Below are 22,777 nucleotides of genomic sequence, written 5' to 3' on the forward strand. Positions count from 1 at the left end.
AGGGCCAGCTGGGATCAACCTGAGCTCCAAGGAGTCTGCACGTCACAAAATGCCCCTGAAGCAGGGAGGGTGGATACGGGTGACTTTCCTGGTAAGGAGACCTGGGCCATGTGGGCCTGGAACTCAGGTCTCTGCCCTGAGCCCAGCCCTACCCACACACTGCTGCCCGTCGGCCTGCTCACAGAGGGGGGGGAAGCAGAGTGGCCCCTGGCTGCAGCCTGCCCCTGCCCTGATAATTCTCCCCTTTGGCTTCTGGGACTCCCAAGGAGGCCTCAGCAAGGGCAAACTAATTGCTGGAGACAGTTTTGGCCCTGACTTCACGACAGAGCTCAGGGAGGAGATGGTGGAGACATATATTTGGCCACAGGGCTGTTTACAAGCCATGCTGATCTCAGCCTGTGATGACAGATGGCTGTACCAGGACGATGTGGAGGGTGCCCCGCCATACACTCCTCCCCACAGAGGACAGACACACACACACACCCCGGATGAGGCTCAGCTCGATGCACAGGGGCATGTGAGCAGGCTGAAGCTGAACCCCCGATTTGCAGACCTCAGGTGGGTAAGCTCGAGAGAAACTTCCACTCCCCCAGAGCAGTGGAAAAAGTGTGGGTGCCAGAGCAGCCAGACCCGCGTCTAATTCCTGGCTCCACTCTGACTAGCTGTGTGACCTGTGGCACATTTCTTAACTTCTTTCAGTCTTCCTTTTTTCATCTGTAGAAGTGGGGACAGCTACTCGGTTCATGGGTTGTTGTGAAGATTAACTTTACTGAAACAATCAACATCAGACTGAAGCTCGCAGAAGGCCTGGCACAGCCCCTATAGATAGATGCTCCCCAAGGCTTAGTTCCCCCTCCTGCTTCCTTCCTTCCTTCCTTCCTTCCTTCCTTCCAGCAACACAGTCTCGAGGACAGCAAGCTGGTCTGCTGCCCCTCACTGGCTGGAGAGGCTTGGGCAAGTTACTCAGCCTCTCGGAGCCTCTATTTTCTTATCAGTAAAATGGGGATGACAATTCCTTTCTCAGGAGACTATTTTAAACACTAAACAAGCATGCAAAACTCTGAGCACAATCCTTGTCACATATTGGTAATTATCATAATGTCCATTATTCCAGATTTTCCTCTTTGGTGAACTCCTAAAGGACTCCCACAATGAATTAGAAATTCCACCCAAAGATGGGCTCTGACCGCTTCCTCAGGGCAGCACTAGAGCCAAAGTGGGCATCTTGGTCACCACAAACAGTGAGGTGGAGAGGGGTCTACTCAGAACCCTGGAGCTCTCCAGGTCAGACATGCCATGTGTCCATGACATCCCCTCTGGGGTAGGGAGGGTGCTGAGCTGAGGCACAATTCCCAGGAGGCTTTGAGGTCCTTGGAAGAAGCTCTCAGAACATCCTCAAGCAAGAGAGACGCTGCTTTTTTCAGCCCCACAACTAGAATTCTGAAAATCCCATTTCTTTAGGGCAGGAGACTGGGCGTCTCACCCAGAACCCTGAGAACAGGAGCCCCACCCCAGCACAGCTGTTCCCCAAGCCGGTGTCCTCTAGTTTCGCAAATGCCCAAGCCAAGCGCGCACGAAGCAGCACAGAAGGCAGATGACAGAGTGGTTAGAAGTAGGGGTTTGGGGTCACACAGACCTGGAGTTTCAGGCCCAACTGCCTCATTTGTAAAATGAAGACAGTAACACCCAACTCCTGGAGATGTTGTTAGGATACAACAACGTGAGAAAGCATGGTGCCTGGCACTTATGAGGGTTCTGAAAAAAGGGTTGCTAATGATGATAATGATGTTGCTGCTGTGACTTGCCCCAGCGTTCTCTCCTCCAAACCTTGCCTCGTGCCCACATCACCTCACACACTCACCCTCCCCAGGGGCCTCCCCATCACAGACCTACGCCTGTAGCTCTCCGTGTGGGCAAGCGCCATGACAAAACCAAGCCAAACCAAAGCTTCCTTTCTATCGAGGGTTTCAAGTAAATTTTCAGACACATATATAAACCTCCATTCCCTCAAAAATCAATTTCCTTCCCCAACTGCTTCTACAAACCTGTTCTTAGCTGCCACACCTCATGGCAGGGAGCTCAGTATTTCTGGGCACACCCCCTTATTTGCTGGCCAGCTGCAGTTTTTAATAAGCTGTTCCTTGTGCTCAGTTTCAAGTTGAGCTCTGCTTACCGGAAACATCCACATGTTGGCTTTTGCCCTCCTGGACCACGGAACAAGCCTACCCGCTTCTCCCTGGGACAATTCTTTGAGCACATCTCTGTTAACTCAGGCCTGGGCTGCAGGTTGCTGCCCAGCCTGTCTATTCAACCCCAATCTTCTTGAGGGACGTTGTCCTTCATGCACACATAATTCATGAAATACAATCCGGGTGCTTCCTTCTGGCTGTGAAATGTCCTGATTTTTGTTGTCTTCAGGTAGGTCCCAGCCTCCCCAGAATGATTAGGGACATCCTGGTCAGCTGAGAATCAGACACACTATGGTTTGAATCCTAGCTCCACTTGTCCTAGCTGGGTGACCTTCACAAGTTCCTCAGCCTTCCCTCAACTTCATTTTCCTTATCTATCAAATGGGAGTAAGGATCCTTAGCTTGCAGGTAGTTGTGACAATGACATGAAATAATGCAGGTGACAAGCCCAGCATTGTGTACAAGTTCAGTAACTGGCAGCTACTCTTGTTTTTAAGAGGGAAAGATGCAGAATTCTTTGAAGGGGCAGAGCAAGAGAATCAGCTGTCCCCGGAGATACAGGGAGGGGCCTGGGTTCTGAAGTGCACTCATCCCACACCAGGCAGACAGAAAGACGATCTCGTGGCAGACAGCTGGAGCCCACCACTGCGGGCTGCGAGCCATGTGCCAGCCCCGCCTGCCCCAGAAAAGGGGCCTTGGGGTTGACATAGCCAGTGCCAAGCCAGATGGGGCAGCGGCCAACTTTCCAGTCAGCCCAGATGTCTGTCTTTCTCGGACAAAAACTCAAAAATGTGGCTTCAATCAAAGTGGTTTTTGAGAGCCGGGTGCTCCCAGTCCCTGGCAGGGCGACTGCAGAAGCCCTGAGCTGAGGGCTTTGCTAACTCCCAAGCGGTCAGGAAGACATGGCTCAGGCTGAGTCCTGGAAGGTCAGCTGCATCTGTCACTCGGAGTGAAGGGAGAAGGGGGACCACAGGCCGGCCTAGATTGACTCCCTGAGCCATCTCCCTGAGAAAGAGGGCACTGAGGAATTTTTCTGGAAGAAAAGGGATTTGTCTGTGCTATCTAACTGAGGCTTCAAGACAGTCCCTTTCCATGTTAGAAATAGCAGCATTCTGCAGGGACCTTCTTCGACAGTCCAGCACGGAGCCTCAGAAGCCAAAAGGTGATTTAGGGGTAACCCCAGCTACTGGCTTTATTACTCCCCTCACCCCCTGATCCTGCTAGACCACCTTGCTGGGGATGACAAAGCCCTTCCTTGAGGGGCACAACCTTATTTTATCAGAGGAGAAACAGAGGCTCAGAGGGGCAGAGCCATGAGGCCTGAGAATGTTCTAGAACCCAGAAGTCCTGCTTGTCTTGCCCATCATTCCCAAACCCACCTAGCAGCTCGCCTTTTCTTCCTCTGACTCTTGCATAGTAGCTAGCTTGTCATGCCTACTTAAAGAAACATCCCCCACCCCGGCCCCAGGCTCGGGTGTGGAGCTAGGTGTCTGGCATCCTGTCAACACAAACAAGTTTCCCCAGCATCTTGTCCCTTCTCTATACAACGCCCAGCTGCACTTGTGTTTTAAATGTTTCCGTTGCCCTGGTCTTTGTTATTTCTTGCTCGGGGTGCTGGAATGCTTGACACTCCAGAGTCTGCACCCTGGTGCCCAGCTTGCTGAGATGTGCTGAACACGGCAGGGGAGGGGTGGTGGGAGGTGCCACCTGGGACGGGGGTGTGGTGGGGGGGCTCAGCCTTGGGTGTGCTGTGCTCCAGGAAATGTTGCTCACTCTCTTGGCTCAGCCACATATGCAATTTCCCTGGCTTGTTAAGCTCTTCCCCATCTCTGAATGGCCTACTCTAATAATTCTTTAGATCTTTCCCTGGATGTCACCTCCTATAAAAAGCTTTCTCTGATCCACCAGTCTGAGCTAGGATCCCCTACCCCACAGTGTATAGATGTGCAGGCTGTGCACTGCACAAAGGCACCACACCTAAGGGAATTATTGGCATCCCAGATTTGTACATTGATAAAGACTGTTTTGAACAAATGGAAGGGGCACCTTTCTCTAATTTGCACAAAGGTGCTACAGGACCTATCAGTGGCCCCAGTTCTGCTGTCTGTATTCCCACAGCATTTGGCACGCGTCTTGTCACTGCACTAGCTCTCTTTTTCGGATGCCCACTACCTGTCTGTGTCCCTCCTCCCCCACTAGACTGTAAGCTTGGAGAGGGGAGGCACTGTTTTTATCTCATTCTCCACTGTCTGTCCAGGGCCTGCACACGAAGGGCACTGTCAATTGTTGCCTCATCAATGTAAATATTTGTTGACTGGATGGAACATGCGATATGAAGTCTCAAGAGTGCACCTGACCCAGGAGGAGGAAGGAAAACAAGGAAAAAAGAAAAGTGGCAAAAACATCTCTGGCCTGCAGGGGGAGGCACTGAGTAGTTGGGAGCCCTCCTCCTGGAGGGGCAGTAGGTCCATTCCCTTTTCCCTTTTTGGGGGGATATTTTCTAATAATAATAGTAACAGCTACAGTTATCGACCGAACACTAAGCACAGGCATCATCTCGTGTACTCTCCACAGCAGCCCCACGAGGCAAGGCTAGCACTATTTCTGTCTCCACTTTGCAGATCAGAGACGGAGCAGAGAGGTCAGCGGGCAGAGCTGGGACTGGTACCTGCTGTGTTGGAGGCTCAAGCCTGGGAGCTTCACACTGCCCTTTGCTGCTGCACCAAAAATTCCATCACACTGTGAAACTGTCCACACTTATTTTTAGTTTGGAAAATATGGCCACTGCTCCACAGCCGAGTCTGAAGTGAGGAACAGCTCTGCTCCTCCCACCTTTGGGCTCCAGTCCAGGCCCCCCACAAAGCCGACTTACCGAGTCGACTGCTGACAGGCCAAAGAAATACATGCCAGGCCCAGGCCAGGAGTGAGGCCTGGAGCGGGGAATCAGGCTGAGCCGGCAGAAGCCAAACTCAGGCACGGGCAGCATGTCACCACCTCCTGGCTGTAAGATCAATGCTTACAAGAGCAGCGTTTTGCTCCTTCCTGAATTCTCAGTGCTTGGCGCACACAAGGCACCTGATGAGTATTTGCTGAGTGAATGAATGAATGAATGACTACATGTTGGGTTTTCCCACCATCCCAAAGAGGGAGGGAACTGGGTTCCCCAGTAAGGCTGACGACATTCTGGGACAACCCTGATTCAAAGACTGAGAGGCAGGAAACAGGAAGTGAGAAGGACATCTGGGGGGCCCTTCAGGGGGAGAATGAGGGAAACACTAAGTCACCAAATCAAGACCTCTGGGCCCCTGGTACCTGGGCAGGGGGGTTGTGGAAGGAGGCTGAGGGGTAGAAGAGGGCCCAGCATGGGATGGGACCCCTAAAATCTGAGCAAGAACAACTGGCAAGAGGAAGGAACCTCTCCCCGGCAACCAGAAGGAGCAGGTAGGCCAGGCTGCATCCAGCAGAGGGGCTGAGCTGTCTGAGCCGCCAGGAGCCTCGGCCTCCAGCCAGGAGCACCCTCAAGGCAGATCGGGAAAGCCTACCTGGTTTACAGCCTGTTCTACCTGTCTGGCCTCCGAGACCCTGATGGGAGATGGAGGGGGGTGCCCCCCAGCAGAGGCCAGGCCCTGGGAGAACTTCCCCTACAACCCTGGACCCTGGCACCCAGCACTCACCTGGTCTGCGTGGGCATGGGGTACATGATGTCACCCCCCAGAAGGCTCCCACACTGCCACAGCAGTCCTCCTGGGCAGTCAGCTCCAGCAGGGGGTTGGCACACTGGAAAAGAGGCCGTGGACACTCGTCACCGCCTCCGCCTTCCCATGCTATACACAGGGATGTCCCAGGAAAGCCTGAGACAAGAGCTCACCCCCCACACCTTACCAGAGGACACCCCTACCCAGGGAGGGTAGGAGAGAGTCAGCCGTCCCAGAAGGAAGCAGAGAAACCTGTGGGCCACTCCACCAGACCCGAAACTTGGGGAGTGGGGACATATCCCAGGCAAGACAAGATCTCTGTGCAGGTCTGCCCCTACTGCCCCCTACCATGTCCCCAGCCCACAGACAGAGGGTCCCAAAGCATGAGCTTTCCTTTGTCAAACTCCAGGGTGACCCATGGTGCAGGCCTTCTCCAGGGGCAGGGTCCAGGCTCAGGGACACCACAAGACACCCCCAGAGGCCAGGGAGGATCCGGGGACTCAGAGTCCCTATCCCTTGGCTCCCCTCCCACCGCCTCCAGTTCCCTAACCTCAGGAGGGATTTCTGGAAACACCAAACTGCAATCCTGAGAAAAACCTTCCTGGGTCTGGCTTAGCCCCCTGGCTTAGCCTCTAGTCTTAGGTGCCTGGACTCAGAAGAGCTCACCTGATTTCCCATCACCAGCTGTGGATGCCTCCAGAAGGGATGGAGTGTCTCTCATCTTTGCACCCCCAAGGCTTTGGGATTTAACCTGCATTTGCTAATTCCACATCTCTGTGACCCCAATCTCAACTGAATACTGAAGTCCTTCTCGCCAGATCTAACAGTCCCACTGTCCCTGTACTGGGGGTCCTGGACTCAGCTCCAGGAGAGCTCAGGATTTACTGGGACCTGAGGATATTGGTGCCCCTCCAGAGGGGGACTCTTTTGGGTCCCCTTCAGCGTGCCTGGCACTGACAGGTACCCAGTGGAGCCCAGGTAGAGGCCCAGCCTCTCCCCACTCAGGCACTTTTATGCCCTGAGACTCGGCAGACACATTCCGTAAGAACAAGCAGGAGAGAGAGAAGAAGGGGCAGAGTGGGGAACAACTGCTATTCTGGAAGCCCCCAGGGCTGAGGCAGGAGCTACGTTCTCACCTGGCCATTCACAGCACTCAGGTAACACCGGCCCAGCAGCCCCCGAGGCCTGGGCACCGCTGGAGGCAATGGCCGAGGGGCCTCTCCAGACCGAGCAGGGATACTGTTGCTGTCCCAGTGGCTGTGGCCAGGGCTGGCGGGGAGCCGGGATGAGGGTCTGGTCTCCACGCTGTTCTCCTCCGGGGCCTCCTCGGCCTCGCCCCGCACCCGTGCCACCTGGTGGACCTGCACGGAAGCCTCGGGCGGGTGGCGAATGTGCACTTTCACCAAGGAGGGGTTCACAGAGGCTGGGCACAGGGGCTGGGGTCAGAGTCGGGGAAACAGGGCCCCACCCTCTGAAGAGTGCCCCCCAGCCCTGGGCCAGGAGGCCACTAGCTGTGTATCTCCCCCAAACTCTCCTTCCATTTCTTCACTCTGTACTCTAACCCAGAACAATATCCCAATGAGGACAGAACAAAGCTCAAACTCCTTCACTCCCCACCTGTCAATGAGGGATCTGCATTATTAACTTTCACACTACATTCCTGATTCCACCTCCTGCCACGATGCTATACCACCCCTGAGCTCCAGCCCAGTGGACCCTGCAACCCTGCACGGTCCCACCTCCACGCCTTTGCTCAGCCAGTCCCTCTGCAGAGGAGCCCTTCCCACTGCCCTCTGTTTAACCAAAGGCTACCCATTGCTTAAGGCCTAACTGAAGTCCTCCTCCCCCAGGCAGCCTTCCCTGAGCACCCTGGGCACAGAGCTCTCCACCCCCTGACCTCCTGTAGAATTCTGTTTTTCTGTACCCTTTATTTGGCACCTAATAACAGAAGGCAAGGGAAATGAAATGTTTTATGATGATATTCTCTTTGCTGTCCATCGTCCCTCTATTGTCCAGAATCGTGGATTCCTTGAGTGCAGGACTCTGCCCTCATCCTCTGTTGTCTCACCCATAGCACCCCGTCGGGGGTAAGGGCAAAAAAATATTGATGAATTCAGAAGAAAGGGCAAAGAGAAGTTTATGGAATGAAACTGAGCCCTGAGGGCGGAGGAGAATGAGGGAGGTCTGACTGTGAAGGAAGCACTAGAGCCAACTTCCCATCCTTCCCACCATGGTGCCAGTGCCCACCGTACCCCGGCACCCAGGGTGCCTCCCAGCCCGCCCTGCCCCCGCCCCGCACTCACCCAGCTGGTTGGAGAGAGGCAAGGTGAAGGTGGACTGCCTCAAGGGGCCCCCCAGCGGGGCCCTGTGGTGGGAGCCCCTCTCTGAAGGCTCCCTGTCCAGCTTTGGGGCGGGCAGGTGGCAGAACTTCCCGGTGGAGTTGGTGGGGCACCAGCACTCGTCCCTGCCGATGCAGCGGCCTCCGTTCAGGCAGGGGATCTGGCAGAAATCTATGACAGCAATCTCAAGGTGACCGGTGGTAGAAGAACATAGCAGTACCCACCATGTGGCTAGTGGGTGACGACAGAGGAGCAGGGAGAGCAGGACCCCAAATCTGGAGGCTTGGGGAGCCCAGCACGCCCTGAAAGGCAGGACTCTCCAGGAGGCCCGGGAGAAAGAAGGGTAGATAATGACCAGCTTTGCCTTTCTAAACAGGCCTTCCATGCCTTTCCTCGACCCCACAATAACCTGGGGACGGGAGGGCAGAGGCGCTATTAACTCCCTCATATCTCTGTGGAGGAAACTTGGACTCAGAGAGGTTATGTGACTTGCCCAGAGTCACACAGCTAGGCCATGAAATAGCTGGATGAGGACTCAGCTTTCCGGGTGACTGGGGACAACTTACAGAAGCCGCAGTGTGAGAGCAATGGGCTTCCTTCCTGCAGAAGAGCTGCGCTCCTGCCCAAGGCAGGCCTGTCCCTCCAGCCACTACCCCCGCCCCACCCTGGCCCACCCCAGGGGCAGCCAGGAACCATCTGAGGGAGGAAGGGACTCACAGATGCGGAAGCCAGACTTAGGGTCATGCCCATGGCCGCCCTGGCTATACAGGGTGGTGGTGTCACCACGCTCACAGCTGTTGGCACAGTGCCCCCGGGCACAGGTCTGCTTGCAGATGGTGGGAGTGAAGACAATCTTGATCTTCTTGATTTTCTCAGTGAGGTTCAGCCCTGCAGAGAGAGGGCTTGGGTCCAGGGGGCAGGGCTGAGAGGCACAGCCGTGACCTCCAAAGGCTGGTTAGAAAGGCCCATGGGAACAGGGGGAATCCACACCCAGGGCATTTGCTAAGTACCTACTGGATGCCAGGTCCCATGGTGGGGACAGGGTCATATCTTTGAGAAACTCACAGTCCAACATTTATTGAGCGATGCTAGCGTGCCGGCCACTAAGCTCATGCTTTACGCACATGAACTCTCAACCCTCTGAGTGAGCATTATTTTAGGTTGAACCATTAGATATTGCCACTTTTGTAGGTTGAAATGGTTGAATATTGGCAATATTCCTATATCTAACATAATATTCCTATTTTACAATTAAGGAAATGAGGCCCAGAGAAGGTTGCCTTGCCCCAAGTCACACAGCCAGCAAGTCTGCAGCGGGGCTTCCAACACCAGGGCAGAGAACTGAATGGAGCTCAGACTTGCGAGAGTGAAGTTTTCTAAGTTTTCTAAGAAAAGTGGAGGAAGATAAAGCCTGAAAGAATGATAAGAGGCAGGTTTGGGGGCCCCGATTGCCAGAACAAGGATTCGGCACTTCATTTGGTTGGTAGCGGGAAGTCATTGCAAGTTTTCGGTAAGAGATCAAAGAGGAAGTTTGGGGGCCTGATGCCCTCCCAGCTGGGGGTGCAGGTGGATGCGGGGGCAGTGCAACAGTGCGAGCTAAGGTCACTTCACTTAACACGGGCGGTGATGGTGGAAATATAAAGAGGGGGTACATTCAGTGTGGGGAGCCCGGGGAGCAAAGCCAGAAGGCAGAGGGCTTGAGGAGGGAAGTATAAAAAGTCTATGCAGACCACGCATTCAAGAAGCTAAACTGTGAAGCGGGGAGAGATGGAGAGGAAGCCAGAGGGAAGTGGAGAAATAACTCGGGGTGTGTGTGTGTGTGTGTGTGTGTGTGTGAGAGAGAGAGAGAGAGAGAGAGACTGTGCGTGAGAATCGGAGAGCTGTAAGCAAGTGTCTATGCTGACAGGAAGGGGCTGAGAGAGGGGACAGGTTGAAGGGTGAAGAGAGACGGGGCAGGGAGAGGACAAGCCATGGCCGAGCGATCCACAGAAACAAGAAGAGGGTGTGCCTTAGACAAGAAGAGGGACACCTCCTTTTCAAGATGACAAGAAAGGTCATCAACTATAAAAAGGAACGAAGTACTGATGTGTGCTACAACATGGATAAACCTCAAAAACATTATATTAAGTTGTATCAGACACAAAAGGCCACATATTGTCTGATTCCGTTTACATGACATGTCCAGGATATGCAAATCTATAGAGACAGAAAGATTAGTGGGGCCGGAGGCTTGGGGGAGAGGGGAATAGCGAGTGACTGCTTAATGGGTATGAGGTTTCTTTTAGGAGTGATGAAATGTTCTGGAATTAGACAGTGGTGATGGTTGCATAAAATTGTGAATATACTAAAAACCACTGAATGTATACTTTAAAATGGTGAGTTTTATATTATGTGAATTTCACTTCAATTTTAAACAGAAAAAGAGAAAGGAGGTCAGCTCAGGCATGGGTTAGGTGAGGGAGCCGCGTGCATGGTGGGACAGGCGGGCAGCAAGGTGAGGGGCTCCCCAGGAGGTGGCAGGCATGTCCATGTGCTGATGGGAAAGTGGGGGCAGCTGGAGTAGCTGCTCTGAAGAATGAGAGAGCAAGCTTCCAGGCGTGCAGGGAAGGATTGTTGGGCAGTGACCAGAATGTGCAGCGGCGTGAATCCAAGGGATGCTCGGTTCTCTCCTTTAGGAAGCAGAGGCCCAGTTGTAGCTGCTAAGGAAGCAACTGCTGGGGTTGGTCCACAAGGGTTGGGGTTTGCAGGAAGGATGAAGCGGAAGGACCAGGGTCAGGAAGGTGACGTTCATGGCTGCAAGGGAAGGAAGCAAAAGCAGGATGGATGACAGATGGGGCAGAAATGGAGCAATTCAGGTCTAAGGGTCTCAAGGGGGCTGACAGCTGCTTTGGGACCCTTGGAGCTTGGCACAAAGCAGGCACTCGACAACTGTTGATGGCTGAAAGGATGAGGGACAAGGTGACAACTCGGCCCCTCTGTGAAAGTGGAGGGAGAAGCAAAGGTGGGGAGAAGAAGGTCAGAGATTTAGATGTCCTGCTCTTCCAAGACCCTGAGACAGGTTGTCCTTACCCCAGAGGGATGACTGGTGGTCCTGATAGGCTGCCTGCTGGGCACCATCCCTCCTCTCAAGGCCTAGCCCCGCGGGCAGGGCGTTGGAAGTCAGCTGGGCACTAGCCGCAGTGGCCGGGTAAAGTCGGACGGTCCGGGACAGCCCCACGTGCTGCTGGGAGGGCTGGGTCTGGCTGAGCCCACTCAGGGTCCTGTGGAGACAACCGTGACATGGGGGTTTGCATCCCGGGAGCAGCGTCTCTGTGCCCTCTCTGTTCAAGGTACTCCCCCACCACCTATGCACTGGAAGAGTGCTCTCTGATTTCTTGCCAACTCCTGGGAAATGGAGGTGTCCTGAGGCAGGGGGACTGAGCTAAGGCCAGCTAACCAGTTCAGTGGGAGTGCCTACCTCTATGTGGAATTGCCAAGGCCTCAGGGCCCTCGACTGCAAAATGAAGGTGTTGGACTGGTCGCATGTAGCTCTGACATTCTAAGGGTCTTTGAGACTCTTATGGACCAGTCCCTGCCCCCAGACCAAGTCCTGTGCCTACTCCCTGCCACTTCTTAACACACCTATTCACACAAATTACCTGTGGAATAGATGCCCAATAAATACACGTTCACAGATTGATTTATGGGTGGAGCCTAGAATATCTCTTTCACTTATTTTATTGGAAAAATAATATAACAACAATATTCAAGGAGAAAAAAATGAATTCATCATCTCCCCCAACCCCGCAAATATTTTTGCACATTTAACATTTGCTCAAGTGTATGTTCTTACACTATTATCACTGGTAGATACAATTTAAAATCTGATTTTTCACTTAATATTGGATCATACTTTATACAATTCTATAATTTTCATATTTATCACCTTAATTGCTACATGACAGTCTATCTGAAGATGAATCACAATTTATTCAGACATTCTCCTGTTACGTATTTAGATTGTTTTTAACTGTGGACATCCTTACTCATTCAGCTTGTTTTCTTCTGTAAAAATATTCCTTTAGTATAGGGGGATGCATCATACTATTCTATTTTATTCTGTATATTTGAAAAATTCTTATAATAAACATTTTGAAAAGGATTATTATTTTAGGATTAATTCTGCGGACTAGAGTGATGGTATCAAAGGTTACAAACATTTACAGCTCTAAGCACACACTGGTGTATTGCTTTCTAAAAGGGTTGCATACAAATGTAAAAATGTATCACTTAGAGCACAACTTCCCCAGCATAGCACATTATTAATTTTTTTATACTTTGCTAATTAAATAAGCATAAAATGATACTTCAATGTTGCTTTTATCTCCCATTTTTATGACTTCTGCGGTTGAAATTTTTTTCATAGTTTATTTACCACTTATGAAAATTTTCTGCTCCTGTCCTTTGATATCTTAACTATTTGAGTTGTCTCATAAATTTGACCACGTTCTTTATGTGTTTATTATCAGGCAGGCCGTTCTACCAGGCAGTAAATACTCTGTCACTGTCACAACGTATATGAACCACTGTACACATGACAGTGTCATGTGGTGGGCATGAACACACTGTAGACATTGAAGCTGAGAGAGTGATTACTTGCCCAAGGTTATACAACAGGTAAATCAGGGCCCTGGGATTCCAACCCTGGGCTGCCTGACTCCTCTGCCACCCAACAAACCAGCCCAGACTAGGATGGAAGCTCAGCCTAGAGCCTCTGCTCCGGCTCCTCCCCCCAGGTGGTCCCACCCCTAGCTTCTCCACTGGATTTCTTGCCCAAGTGGGATAAGGTCCTGGGACCCTCTCCCTCTACCGTCCCTACTCCAGTTCTGTTGGCCCTGGGTGCCCGGGCCGTGAGCAAGCTCCCTCTTATCCTTTGCTGGCAGAAGTCGAACCAGGAGAGATGTCAGAGCTCAGCACCCTCCAGCCCTGTTAGCTCAGGACTTGGCTCCCAAGAGCTTCAATGCTGCTCTTCCTTCTGGCACTAGCAGGAGCAAATCCTCACCCTAACAGGCCCCAACCACGCCTCACCCTGCTTCCCAAGTTTAGGGGCTGGAGTTGGAGAGAGTCCCTGTCAGCCACCCCGGAAGCTCTGGGAGCTGTAATGGACCAGCATTGAGAACCCAAACCTCAAGCATCTGTTCCTCATTCCCAGGAGAAGGTCAGCATAGCCAGCTGCAGCAGAAAACACAATCCTTTCAACGGCTTCCAAGAGTGTGCCGGAGAGAGCGGGGTGAGCTGGTGGGTCGGTGGGAGTCTCCTCCTGGTGGTACCGGACTGGTGCCATAGCTCAGCTTAGTGCCAGCCCCACAAAGCACCAGAGAGAGGTGAAGGGAGTCGCTCATGTTCTGCCCAGACCACCTGGTACTTTTTTGGAACTTGACCCTGACAAAGAGCTCTCCAATCTGGTCAAGATGGAAACTCAAAGAGTTCTTTGTTGGTGGTTTGTTATCATTGTTGTTATTGTTGCTGTCACTTGTTTTTCTAATTGGAACTCAATGCTAATTGCCCAAGATTCCTGAGTTCAAATCCCTTAAGGGCCAGTGATTAACTTTGCAGAGAAGAAAAAAAAAAACAAAAACAGAATCCCAAGTACCCACTAGTTGTAGATAGGGCCTGGCTGTACAGAGGAGAGAGGACAGGATTTGCACCAGGCAGATGTCAGTTCTGCCTCTTACTAGCAGAATGGTCTTGAGCAAGTCACTTAGCTCCCCTGAGCTTCAGATTCCGCATCAGTAAAATGGGACTAGCAACACCCACCTCGGTGGGCTGTTGTGAGGACTGAGAGGAACAGAGAGGCCATGTGATTACTTTGCAAATGTAAGTAAATGATCACAGATTGAAAACTATGCCAGACTTTTAAAATCTCACAAACAAAGAAAAAACAGTGCTAGATACAGTTCAGACAAAATACTTCTCCTCAAGCCACTAAAAATTCTTCTTCCTCTAAGGGAAATAAAAGACTCCCCCCAAAAATCTAGTTATACTTCCAAGCATCCTTACATATAAAGGGCCAGTGCCTAATCTGGCATCAACACATTTCTAACAACTGGAGTCTTCTGAGCCCCATCCATTGTCATCTATTGCTATGATGGGGATTTTGGGTTAAATGACAGATATAAAAAAGTCCTGCCTTCTGAGACGCTCACAGCAGAGTAAAGGATGAAGCCCCCAGTTTTTGATAGGTCCTATCTCTTATGATGAAAGCATCCCTTTAAAGAGACAGCTATCTCCCTTCATAAACCCAGCCCAGTCTTTGGAGGTAGGCAGAGAGGAAGGCCTTCCATGTGTGGAGGGCTGCAGGCTCTCAGCTCAGCTCTGGCCCCTAGAGAGTGGTGCTAACAGAGGCAAGCAAGAGCTTCACTGAGAAGGGGACTTGGGCCACAGCCCCCCGGGGAAGAGGCTCCATCCACTCTCAGCCTTGGAAGAGCTGCTGTGATTTCATCAAATGACAGTGGTTCTCAGACTCATCTGGCACAAGAAGAGAACTTGCTATCTCTTGGGATTGTTCCAGGGAAGTCCTGGCAAAGCTACCACGATGGACCAGAACAGCCATCTCTAGACTTCAGGATTTCATGGATCAGTAAAATTTTGAAACAAATTTAAGGGAACAGCATAAAGTCGCCAACTTTTTATTTAGCTAAGACATTAAAACACACACAGCTACCAATTATTGCCACCATAATTTCATGAAAGGAAAGGCATTTCAGTGCCCAAAAGAAGCATTCGAATAAGCTTAATTTTATGGAATCTCACCACATTGACTTTATTTTCTTCATTTCTTCATAGACCATAAAAACTCCACCACAGACCAGTGTGGAGCCAAGGAGGAGTCACTGGGCCACATGATCCACCAAAGTCTGCTCCTCTGCCAGGAGGACTCCTTGGCTCTTTCAACCAATATGGGAAGAAAAACTTCCCATCCCAGCTGGCTGGGATCTTCAGACCCAAGGGAAAACTGCCTAGACAGTGCATACCCATAATGATGCCACTCAGTTAAGTGTGGTGAGCCCACATCCTGCCCAACACACTAAGGTTTTCAAACAGTGAGGGGGAGACAAGTGGGTGAAGGGTTCCATGCCCTCCACTCCATCTATTTGCACCCTAGCCTGGTGGCTTCACTCTAACTTATAAATTGGGCTTCCAAATACAATTTTGTTTGAAAAGGGTTCTGCTGCTAAAAGAAAGTTTAAAAACATCACTACGAGGTACATAGAGTAGTTATAGCTGCCACTTACTGAGCATGGAGCCAGGTGCTTTAAATGCATCATCTTATTCACATTATTCTATTAAATGAAAAAGTAAGTTGCAGAATAATATGAATAGTATGCTTCCAGTTTTGCGTTTTAAGAAAAATTTCTCTCTCTCTCTCCTCCTATAGATATTTATACAGCATAGGAAAAGTTTGGAAGGATCTGTAAACAGTAGCTCCCCTTGGGAATGAGAGTGTCTATGTATGTGTAACTACCATGTTGAACTTTATGTGTTTCTATATTTTTGGAATATTTTCAGGAAAAATTTTTACAGTATATATGCATCATTTTGTAACAAAAATAAATCTCTATTCTTCCCAGCTACTCCACTTTATAGATAAGGAAACTGAGGCTCAGGAAAAGCATGGTAAACGTGTGCAAATAAATAAGATCCAAGGTGGACTATGACGGCTAACAGAGTTCAGATGTAAGAAAGACCATGACATTTGAGGCAGAGCTTAAGAGATGGGTAGAATTTTCACAGTCCAAAACGAGGAGGAAGACATTCCAGATAAGAAAAATAACATAAGAAAATGCATGGAGGTGGGAAGCATGGGCCACATTTCAGGAAGAATAATGAGTACAGTTGATTATAGCACAGAATCGAGGGGAGCGGAGGGAAGGGAAATAATATCCATTCAGTGCCTACCAGGCAGTGGGCACCATATTAGGTGTTTTACATAATATATCATTTACTTGTGCGAACAACCCTACAATCAAATACCTCTGCTTGGCCCAAACCACCTTAAACAAAGTAAAAAGGCAAATGACAAAATGTGAAAAATATGTGCAACTCATATCACAGACAAAGGAGCAATCTTCATAATATATCAAGAGCTCTTAGAAATGGAAAAGACAGACCAACAGCTCTAAAAGAAAAATTAGCAAAGGAATACGAACAGTTCACAGGAAAAAAATGCAAATGTTTCTTAAACACATGAAAATATGCTCAACACTTCCCATCCTAAGAGATGTGCAAATGAAAACTATTCTGAGAAAGCATTTTTTTTTAATAATTTTATTTATTTTTCCCCCAAAGCCCCAGCAGATAGTTTATGTCATAGTTGCACATCCTTCTAGTTGCTGTATGTGGGACGCGGCCTCAGCATGGCCGGAGAAGCGGTACGTCGGTGCGCGCCCGAGATCCGAACCCGGGCCGCCAGCAGCGGAGCGCATGCACTTAACCGCTAAGCCACGGGGCCGGCCCAGCATTTTTCAATCCATCAAAAATCCGAAAGTTTAATAATAGACTAATTTGTTGAGATTGTGCTGAAACAGGCACAGATGTTAGTAGACATGCAAACAGCCCTTATGGAGAGCAATTTGGCCACGTCTATCCACAGCACAACGCATCTATGCTGTGCAGTTCCACTTCAGAGACTATGCTGCCAATAAACCCGCTGTGGTGGGCGCTGCTGCCACCTGCCCAGGTCCCCTTTGCAGCCGATGCACCCTCGCTGGCTGCTTCTGAGTCGTGCTCTTGGCTGATGGCAACCACCTGACAAGCTCCTCCCACCACCAGGACCATGAAGCCAGTGACTGCCTGAGCGGAAGTTGAAAAGCCCAGCCCCTTGCCTCAAGGTGGGACAATTCTGCAAGCTCCACCCTCAGTCAGGCCTTGGCTTGATTTCCTGGGAACCAACCCTTTCTTGGCTCTTTCCACCTTTCCCTTCTGCTTCCGTGCCTCCCTTGGCACTCCCCAATAAATCACACATACACCCAAACCCATGTCCCAGCTCCAACCCCAAGGGAGATCTGACCTAAGACACTTGTAAATGTCCAACATGATGGATGAACAAGATTATTCATAGAAGCACTATTTTGTAACAGAAAAATATTTTGTAAAGAGTAGAAACAACTTAAGTGTCCTTCAGTAGGGGATTGGTTAAACAAACCAGGATACATCCACAGGATGGAGTCATATACCTTCCAAACAGAAAGAAATAGCTCTTTACATTTCCCTCACATTCACAGCGAAAGCTCTCTAAGATATACTGAAAAGTGAAAAAACAGCCCAAATCTGGCCCACCGACCGTTTTTGTATGGACTGTGACCTAACAATGGTTTTTTATATTTTTAAATGGTTGAAAAAAATCAAAAGAAGAATAATATTTCATGACATGAGAAAGGGATACAAAATTCAAATTTAAGTTTCCATAAATACAGTGTAGTTGGAACACAGCCACACTCGTCATCTACAACTGCTTCTCCTCTACGATGGCAGGGCTGAGTAGTTGCAGAAACCATATGTTACACAAAGCCTAAACTATTTACTATCTGGCCTTTTATGGAAAAAGTGTGCTGCCTCCTGGTGTGGGGCATGTAAACTTTTGTATAAAAATAGAAAATAAGGCTATATGTTGCACCTATTTGCATATTCATAAAGCAACCCTGGTAGGATACCCTGAGAATTAATAACAGTGGTTACCTACGTGTGTGTGTGTGTGGTGGGGGGAAGGTAGGGAGGGACTGGGAAGTGGGTGGATGGGGAATCAACTGGTGCTACAATTTAATGAATGCTGGCCCTGTGCCAACAATTCGTATCCATGCATTATTTCATGTAGGCCTCTCCATAACCCTAAGAGTTACTCATTATCCTCATTTTACAGTCAAGAAAACAGAGAGTAGGGAGGTTCTATGCCTTGCTGAAGGTCGCAGAACTCCCAAGTACAGAAGCCAGGTTACCAAACCAGGTAAGTCATCCTAAAGCCACCCTACCATTTATCATTTCTTTATCACCATTTCACAGATGAGGACACTGAGGCTTTGAGGGATTAAAGAAGAATGGGTTCAGGTCCATATGGTGGAAAGCCTGAAATATCAGGAGGTGTCTGGGCTGTACTAAATGGCTGAGGGAGAGTCCCTGGAGATTTTGCAGCAGCCCACTCTCTTTCACTCAAGAAGCTCTTACCAAGTGCCTGCCACATGCCAGACACTGAGGCCCAAGGAGGGCAAAGACCCCCTTACCTCTCTGCTCCAATGGAGGCTGGGCAAAGGGACCAGCACTCCAGCAAAGGTGTCAGGGCACAGGGGGAGCCACATATTAGCTTTGAGAAGCTTGTGGTGTTCAAGTGGGTCTAGGACATGATGGAATGGGCTTTTTCAAATGATTATTACTCTGGTGAAAGATTATCTGGTGGTGGATGGACCAGAGAAGGGAGGGCTGGAGGCCAGCTGGAAGGCATTGGTTGTGGTCTGGGCTAGCAGGGACCAAAGATGGGACCAAGAAGAAGGCATGGATTCAAGGGATATTTAAGACATAGAGAATTCCCAGCTGTGGCTTAGACAAATGGGTGGAGGGAGTTCCAGGTGCCAAGATCTCAACTGAGAGATCAGTTTTGGTGATGGTGGGTGGTGAGTGCCTCATGATGGCTCTCCAGATGGAAACACCCAGGAGGCAGCACTCAGGAGAGAGACGGGGCTGCAGTCAAGGAGTCATAAGCCTGGAGGTGGGGGTTACAGAGTTAAGGGGAGGGATGATATCACTCAGGGAGAGCCTGCAGAACAAACCACGCTTCAGAGCTCCTTCCACTGCTGGACTGAGGCACTGACTCTGCGAACACTTCCCAATTTCAAGGAGGAAAATGTGTTAATGAACAGACTGGTCTCAGTTTTAAATTTTGCTCCCAAAAATTCATCTCCAACCTTTGACGCCTGCTACCACTTGTCTGCTAGCACACAATAAAACAAATGAACAAGCGGTAAATGAATATTAACGGAAAAATGTGGCAACAGCCCACCACACTTCACTTGACAGCTTGTTCTTTTCATGGATAAGTGAGTGTGCCTATAGCAGGGTTCTCGTTTTGCACACACAGACGATCATCATAGTTTCTGCTAATAAAACTCTTCCCAGCTCTAATCATGGAGTTAATTACATTGATAGTTCATGGGATTCCTTAAGACTTCCAGGAGCTCTGACACCTAAACATTGAGAAATACAGGAGTAAAGAGAGAATAAGTAAGGGCGGACGAGGGGGCCTGGGAAGCGCCAACGCTTGAGGGGCAGACAGAGGAAGAGGCTGTGACGGTGCCAGAGAGGGAGCAGCCAGAGAGGTAGGAGGGGAATGGGGACAGAGCACCAAGACAGGAGGGCATTTGCAGAACTCCATCTCTGCTTCTGGCCAAAGGGCCTTCCTGTGACTGCAGGCCCGGCTCATTACAGGTGAACATGCCCTGGCACCTCCAAGTGGCTCAGTCTCCCCTGAGAATCTGGGTGCTGGTAAGGCAGGGGGAAGCCCTAGCAGGCTCTGTTCCTCTCCTCCCGGCTGGCCAGGCAGGCCTCACATCCAGCCCACAGTCAGATGGCCGTTGTGCTGAACTCCCAAGGACCCAAGATAGTGTTTCCAGACACCCTGCTCCAGCCCCTGCCACAAACATGCCCTGCCCTAGCAGGGAACAACAGGGCACCCAGCCCTGGTGGGTGAAGGGGAGGAGACACTGTGGCCTTGGTGACGCGTAGCTTGGGGGCTGAGCAGGTGAGACTCAGGCTGGGCTAAGACAGCAACCATCACTCTCCAGCCTCTGGGTATCAGAGGTGCCAGGATGGTGGGTTCCCAGGTGTCACTGTGGGGAGGGGAGGACTGGAACCCTCCCCAATTTGTGCTAGACGATAATAATGAGCATTCTCTGAGCACTAATTCTGTGCTGTGTATTGATTGTTATGCTGGCATGATGTTATCTACTCTTCACAACCACCTTAAGAGCTAAGTACTGTTAGTAACCCCATTTTTCAGAAAAGGAGACTGAGGCACAGAAAGGTTAAAGAACTTGTCCAAGGTCATTCATCTAGGATCGTGCTGTCCAATAGAACTTTCTCTGATGATGGAAATGCTCTATAGTCTGTGCTATCCCATATACTAACTACTAGCCACCTGTGGCTTTTGAGTACTTGGAAATGCGGCTGGTGTGACTAAGCAACTGAGTTTTACATTAAATTAAATTTAAATAACCCCATGTGGCTGGTGGCTACTGCAGTGGACAATGCAATATAGAAAATGGAAGAATTGGGGTTTGAACCCTGAAAGTCTGTCTTGGCCTGTAACCATGTGGTTGGAAGTTTCCCCTGGTTACCCTCACTGCATTCTTTGTCCCTTGAAGGCTTCGTTCATACCCCAGGCACTTGGGTTCCCTGAGTGTCCTGGCCTGCGGGAATCAGACCTTCTTAAACCTTGCTGTCTTGCCCCCAAACTGCATTATCTGTCATCAGATGTCAGGAGGGCTGTGGCGGGAAAGAGACTGGATTTCCAGAGGACAGACCCAAGACCATGTCACAGGGAAGCAGGTTTCAGCACAGCATGAGGAAGGACTTCTAAAGAGCCGGAGTTGACCACTGACATGGTGGCCCCTGGAGAGGCAGGAGCGCCCTGTCCCTGGAATTGTGGAGCTGTGTCCCCGGGTGCCAGAAAGGAAGCAACAGGCATTCCTGCTCAGGGCGGGGCTCTGGGCCCATGGCTTCTGCGAGACAAGTAGGGTGGCCTGCTCAGTGGGGCCACACCCTGGGGGACCCAGCCCCCGCCTGCTGCCTGGTATTGATGTGGCATCGTCAACATGGGCACCCTCACTCCCTGGTGCCCTCCTGAAACGGCCAACAGCAGGCCTCCCCCAAGTGTCTCAAGACCTGTTCTGCAGCTGATCTTGCTGTGCCCACTTGCCCAACCCCATCAGCCTCACTGGTTGGCCCGGGGCCCCCACCCAGCCCTGCTCAGCTGCCTGTGAGTCACATCCGCCTGCTCTGAGGTCTGCACCTCTAGCTCTTTCTGTGGCCACACCCAGGTCTGAGAGGTCTAGAGTTCTGGCACAGACCCCAGGGGATGCCCCCACCAGGCTGGGGAGGCGGGGATGGGGCAGAACCCTGGGGGAGTCTCTTTTGCCCAGAACCGCACCCTGCTCTGCTCTCCCAGTTGGCTCAGGAGGAAACATAGCACTTCTGTTTCCTTGCAGGTAAATAAGAGGCAGAGGTTTACAGGAGCTGTGCACGTCCTGGGAATGTCTGTGGGGCACCCAGCCCTGGCCTGAGGCCTAATCCCTGCCTCTAGAGTGGCCCTGAAGTAGGTGCTGCGTGTCTTCCAAGGGTCCGGAGACCCCTCTGAACCTCATCTCTCTCCTCCACCCTCCGGACTCCTCACGACTGGGTCGACTGCAAACGTTTTTCCACTGAGCTGCCTGCCTTGTGGGCTGCCAGGTTGCCAAGCCCTTGTTCCCTGAAACTCTGCATTCACTTTTTTCTCTCCTGGATGGACAAGGGAGCAGGGCAGGAAGGCAGAGTGGGCTGCCAGGCCCTGGGATCATGCCTGGGGTGCATCAGGGGGCAGATGCGGAGGAGAAGTGCCCTGAGGGGCAGCCCAGGGCCTCAGGAAATGCCCCTCATTTTCTGCCCAAGTATCAGCCTGCAGGGGCAATCACCCTCTCCCTCCCACCAGGAGAAAAGTTTCCTCCAAGAGCTGCTCTGCCCCCTTCTGGGCCCAGCAGGACCACCCAAAGGGCTGCACCTTGGCCAGGAACACAGAACCCCAGAGAGGAAGGGCAGGAACTGGGTCTTACCCTCTTCATATTCTCCATGGAGTCATCACAGCGCTGGGTACGCAGCTGCTGCCCCCAAAATATTCATCCCATTGAACTTTGAACTTCTCTGTGGCCTCTCCCAGCTCTCTTGCCTCACTGGAGCCATCCTCGAGCCCTGGCTGGGCCCCACACAGCCAGCCGGGGCCAGCAGGCAGCCTGAAGCCTTTGGCTCCAAGTTCCCCCAGGAAGACCTGTCAGCTCACCTGTCAACCTAGATGTCATGAATTCATCATGCAACCACTTCCAAGGTGCCCTTCTGAGCGCCTCAAAAGGTGCATGCATGGTCCCACGTGGGCTCTGTGGAAAAGGCATCTTGCCTGCCGAGAGCTTACAATCCAGACAGGGAGGCAGGAGGTGGGCGAGCAGAACGCAGGCTCCATTTTAGCCTCATTCATCCCCTGACCAGCACCTTTGTGCAGGGCACAACACACACAGCCATACTCAGCGGCCCTGGGACACATGAGCATTTCATAACAATCCAAGAGGCAAAAAGCCGCAGGTGCCAGGAGTCTCACGGCCGGGTGAGCTGCCCAGCCAAGATGCTGCAGGCCTCCCTCGGCAGGTGCAGCCCTGGGGCTGGATGCCTGGAGAAGGCTTTCTAGAAAAAAAAGTGTGATGTGAAGTGGAGGAAGGGGTGGGGAGTGCAGAGTCTACCCAAGGCAGAGAGAACCATCAGTGCAAAGGGACAAATTCAGGAATGT

The 22,777-nt window shown here is 51.1% G+C and overlaps 1 protein-coding gene across 1 annotated transcript in view; it reads right to left on the reverse strand.

The window, feature by feature from the left end:
* Positions 1-22,777, reverse strand: part of LTBP2 (latent transforming growth factor beta binding protein 2) — a 106,676-nt gene that overhangs the window by 46,061 nt on the left and 37,838 nt on the right. The window contains exons 5-9 of the mRNA XM_058567366.1: positions 11,293-11,483; positions 8,941-9,111; positions 8,188-8,394; positions 7,021-7,307; positions 5,864-5,966 (exon numbers count right to left, since the gene is read on the reverse strand). Of these exons, the coding sequence (XP_058423349.1) occupies positions 5,864-5,966; positions 7,021-7,307; positions 8,188-8,394; positions 8,941-9,111; positions 11,293-11,483 (959 nt within the window). The remainder of the gene's footprint in view (positions 1-5,863; positions 5,967-7,020; positions 7,308-8,187; positions 8,395-8,940; positions 9,112-11,292; positions 11,484-22,777) is intronic.

This window comes from Diceros bicornis, chromosome 24 (assembly GCF_020826845.1).
Source record: "Diceros bicornis minor isolate mBicDic1 chromosome 24, mDicBic1.mat.cur, whole genome shotgun sequence".
NCBI lineage: Eukaryota > Metazoa > Chordata > Mammalia > Perissodactyla > Rhinocerotidae > Diceros > Diceros bicornis.